Source organism: Impatiens glandulifera, chromosome 7, assembly GCF_907164915.1.
Source record: "Impatiens glandulifera chromosome 7, dImpGla2.1, whole genome shotgun sequence".
Lineage (NCBI taxonomy): Eukaryota > Viridiplantae > Streptophyta > Magnoliopsida > Ericales > Balsaminaceae > Impatiens > Impatiens glandulifera.
In genome coordinates, this window is record NC_061868.1 from 38,966,633 (window position 1) to 38,971,000 (window position 4,368).

The 4,368-nt window shown below is 26.5% G+C and overlaps 1 protein-coding gene across 1 annotated transcript; it reads left to right on the forward strand.

The window, feature by feature from the left end:
* The first annotated feature begins 2,155 nt into the window (after positions 1-2,155).
* LOC124910448 (CASP-like protein 4B4) lies at positions 2,156-3,123 on the forward strand. Its single transcript, XM_047451091.1, has 3 exons — positions 2,156-2,568; positions 2,635-2,770; positions 2,862-3,123. Exons 1-3 carry the CDS (start codon positions 2,291-2,293, stop codon positions 3,051-3,053), a joined length of 606 nt encoding a protein of 201 aa, XP_047307047.1. The 5' UTR covers positions 2,156-2,290; the 3' UTR covers positions 3,054-3,123.
* The last annotated feature ends 1,245 nt before the right edge of the window (positions 3,124-4,368 follow it).

Consider the following 4,368-nt stretch of genomic DNA (forward strand, 5'->3'; position numbering starts at 1 on the left):
TTCACTAGACTTTAAGATTTTTGGTATTATACTATTACGTGTATTAATACGTGAACATATTAATCGGTTAAAGGATTCACTCGGTCTATATAATATAGATTGAGACGAAACTTGTTGCTATCAAGCTGGAAACACTTGTAATTTTTTTTAATCAGATAAGGTAATAAAATTACAACTAGTTAAGACATATTATGCTAATTTAAAACTATTATAACTTCATAGTTACGTTAATTGTTGTCTTTTTTTATATATTTTTCTGTCTCCTTATTCGGTCAATAAACTATCAATTGTAATTTATTATTAGTTGTTATGTTAACCATGTTTTTAGTCTCACATTCTTTGATAGGTTGTCTTAGTTGCTGCGCACTTATCTCATTTTATCATATGAAAACATTTCACCATCAAATTGGTAATCTTCTTACGTTTCATCTATCTATTCACAAAATAATGTGTATTCTCATTTTAGATAATTTATCATATTCACAAGTTTACTAATTTACCTAAAAATATATCATTCAAGTTTTAGAATATCATTTTCAACCTCTATTGATCATCTAGGTGGAGGATCTTAATTAACTCATACATTATATTAATTATTAAATTATAATATTATTAGGAAAATTATATATTATTTTAATTATAATTATTTTTTATGTACATAATTGAATGTAATTTTTTTTTTATAAATTATAAGAAGCATTATCATACATAAAATATATATCTAGGATTCTAGATAATACCAAAGTGCGTGGAAAAGAGTCTGCGAATAATAGTTTTGGATTAATTTAAATGTAGATTTTAACAAGTTTTCTGTTTTACAAAATAATTAGCTTAATTATTTTTTTTTTGCTAAGAATATATATATTAGCTTTTGTACACTAAAAACGATAAATAAATAAAAAAAATTTAAGCCTCCCAAATAATATTGTTTTTTAAGAAAACTTCATTAAAATTATATATATATATATATATATATATATATATATATATATATATATAATAATTAATTTTAAAGTGTTTGAATTACTGGGTTGAGAGTTGTGATTAATTTAGATATGTATGTGAGGGTAAATAAATACTTGTGTCGGGTCGATCATGAGTTGATCCGTCTACCCATAAACTTGGAAAATTAAATTAAAATGTGATAGACACCAGTTTTGAACTTACAACCCCACCATATAAGTTTAACATTTTAACTAACTAAGCTAAATTTTAAGAAGAAAAATAATAATCTTAAGTGTTATAATAATTAAGTGTTCATTATGCATAATAAAGATGGATGGTTCGAATCTCACCTAATACAAATTTACAATAATTATAAAGAGGGGATAAAGAATATGTTGGTTGACGGAAGTGAGTTATTAAGTAAGTGAGTTAATAAAGATGAATAAAGAGTAGATTGTTGGATAAGAATAAGATTGTTAGTTAACCGAAGTGAGTTGGTAAGTATGTGATAATAAGATTATTGGATGACCGAAGTGAGTTGATAAATGTAGTTAAAGAGGGATGGTTATATAATAAGGAATATTTATAAAAATAATAATTTAAATATTTTAATAAAAAAATAATTTAAATATTTTAATAAAAAAATAATTTAAATATATATATTTAATAATGAGTTTAAATATAAATAAAATAAATGTAAAATTTTAAATTAATTTTTGAGAAATTGAATGAAAACAATTTTATTTCGGAATTAGTTGAAAGTTAGAGGGTATATTATCACAAATACTACTAGCCTTATACTTCAAAAAAATAATAATAATAATAATAATAAAATAAATAAATAAAATCATTTATTTAGTCATGAATTATCATGTGAACAATATACAAAATATTACTAATTTGATGAAAAATCAAAATGACCAATTAAAAAATATATAAAGAATTAAATATAATCATCATTTTCTATAATAAACAAAAAAAAAAATGTAATATCTTAAATCATAGAAAATAAAATTTTAACTCTTGAGAAAATAAAATCTCAACCAAACATTTAAAATTAGATATATATTTAACAACAAAATTCTCATTGTATATTTGAACTGGCCAACTTTAATAAAAAAAATTATATAAAAAATGTTATTGACTTAAAAAATAAATAAAAATAATATTAAAAAAAACATTTATAGTTCTGTACTTAGCCAGTTGTCTTCTCTTCCATTCCATTCCATCTGAGTTGTCAAAGTGCTACCCGTGGAAGACTCCATCAAAATTCCTTCGATAGAATCGCTGATTCTCTGAAACAGATCCATCCTTTTCTCCGATCTTGTTTTCACTAATCAAATCAATGGGTAATCCCAATGAACAGCCAGTGACCGCGCCTGTCCCTGCCGCCGAAGCCCCGGCCGGCGACGTCGAGGATCAGACGCCTCAGACGGCCCAGACCCATGGTCCAGCATTCGGAGTATCGGCGATCGTTCGCCGCTGGAGAAGAGAAGATTTTTTGAAAAGAGGTTCATTAGCCACCAGAGTATCCGGACTTATCTTCTCAATTCTTTCCTTCCTCATAATGGTATGTAACAATCATGGAGACTGGAGAACATTCCATCATTTCAATGAATACAGGTTTGTTAATTAATCATATTGTTTCATAATTTCGATGAAATAGCGTTTAATTTGAAGATGGTATAGGTATTTTGTGGCGATATCGATTATGTCTATGATTTACACTGGGGCACAGACGTTTCGGCAGATTAATGAATTGTCGACCGGGAAACAGGTGATTGATCCGAAGACGTTTGCGATTGTTGATTTCTACGGCGATCAGGTACTGCTGCGATTATTGAATTTTTGTGATGGGGATTAACAAATTAGGGGATTTAAGGATAATAATATGAATTGACGAATTGGGTTTGTAGATATTGGCTTATTTTTTGATGTCTTCATTTTCGGCGGCGGTGCCATTGACGAATAACTTGAGAGAGCTTGGGGATAACTTGTTTACGGATTCGTCGGTGGCGGCGATCACTATGCAGTTCTTTGCGTTTGCGGCGGTCGCGATATCGGCGGGAATATCTGGGTGCAAATTCTTTAATCAGCAATACATATGACAACGATTTAAGGTTGCGTTTTCATTTTTCATAGATTGGATTTTAATGGTTTGATGAAGGAGAAGAAGAAGAATTGGGGTTACAGAAATTTGTTCATTTATTTTGTGAGTTTATTATTTGTGGTATATATATATATACATATACTTGTTATTATTATTTTGAGATATATTTCTTGTGAATTACAAAATGATGTGAAATCTATTTCTTGTTTAGAAGTGAAGATATTATTGTCTTTTTTTTACTTATTTCTTGGTTGGAAGTGAAGATATTATTGTCTTTTACTTATAACCTTGTACAAACTTTTAGATATCTCAATTTTACATATTGAATTATTTCTAAAGATTTATATGGAAAAAAATCTATATATTAATATAATAATGCTTAATTTTGAAAATGTCTTGATTGTCGGGTCGAAAATTGTCCGCATATAAATTTAAAACGGTTAAAAATAAAATTAAAAATGTTACAGGCATGTTTCGAACACCCAACCTAACAAAATAAATACAATTTTTTAATCAATTAGGCTAATAACACTTTATATTTTAAATTCAACACCAAATTTGATGAACGCGGAACAATTTTAACTAACTAATCTATATATATAAATATATAATGATGCTTAATTTTGAAAGTGTCTGGATTGCCGGATTAAGAACTATGGTTAATTTGGATATATATGTGAGAGTAAATGGATATTTGAGTCGAATTCTGGGTTGACCGCCTATAAACTAAAAACGGTTAAAAATAAAATAAAAAATACTATAGATATGTTTCGAACTAGCAACTTAACAAAAACAAGTACAACTTTTTAACCAACTAAGCTAATAACACTTTATATTTTAAATTTAACACCAAATTTGATAAACGCAGGATGTTGTAACAATATATTTTTATCCATTAGCCGCACAGGAATCTTTCTAGTTATGTTAAAAATAGAATGCCTAAATTATAGTCAAGGTTACTCCCGCTAGGGATCTCAATTTTAATAGTAGAATCAACAGAGTGTGCAATTATTATTTTTTTCAAATTGGGAAGGGTATTAATATGATAATATTCATATATATTTTTGAAAAAAAAAATTAATTCATATATGTAATGTCTTATTTTTTTTTTAAGACACGATGTAATATAATAATAAAATAATTTTTTAATAGCTTATTCAATATCCAAAATAATTAAGAAAAGTCAAAATATTATTAGAGGTTCTAATTTGGGTAGTTTTTATGGATGAAATTTGAACTTTGAATTATGTTATATATTTCAAACTATCGTAATTTTTATCATTTAAAATTATTTTTTAAAATTATTTTACAAA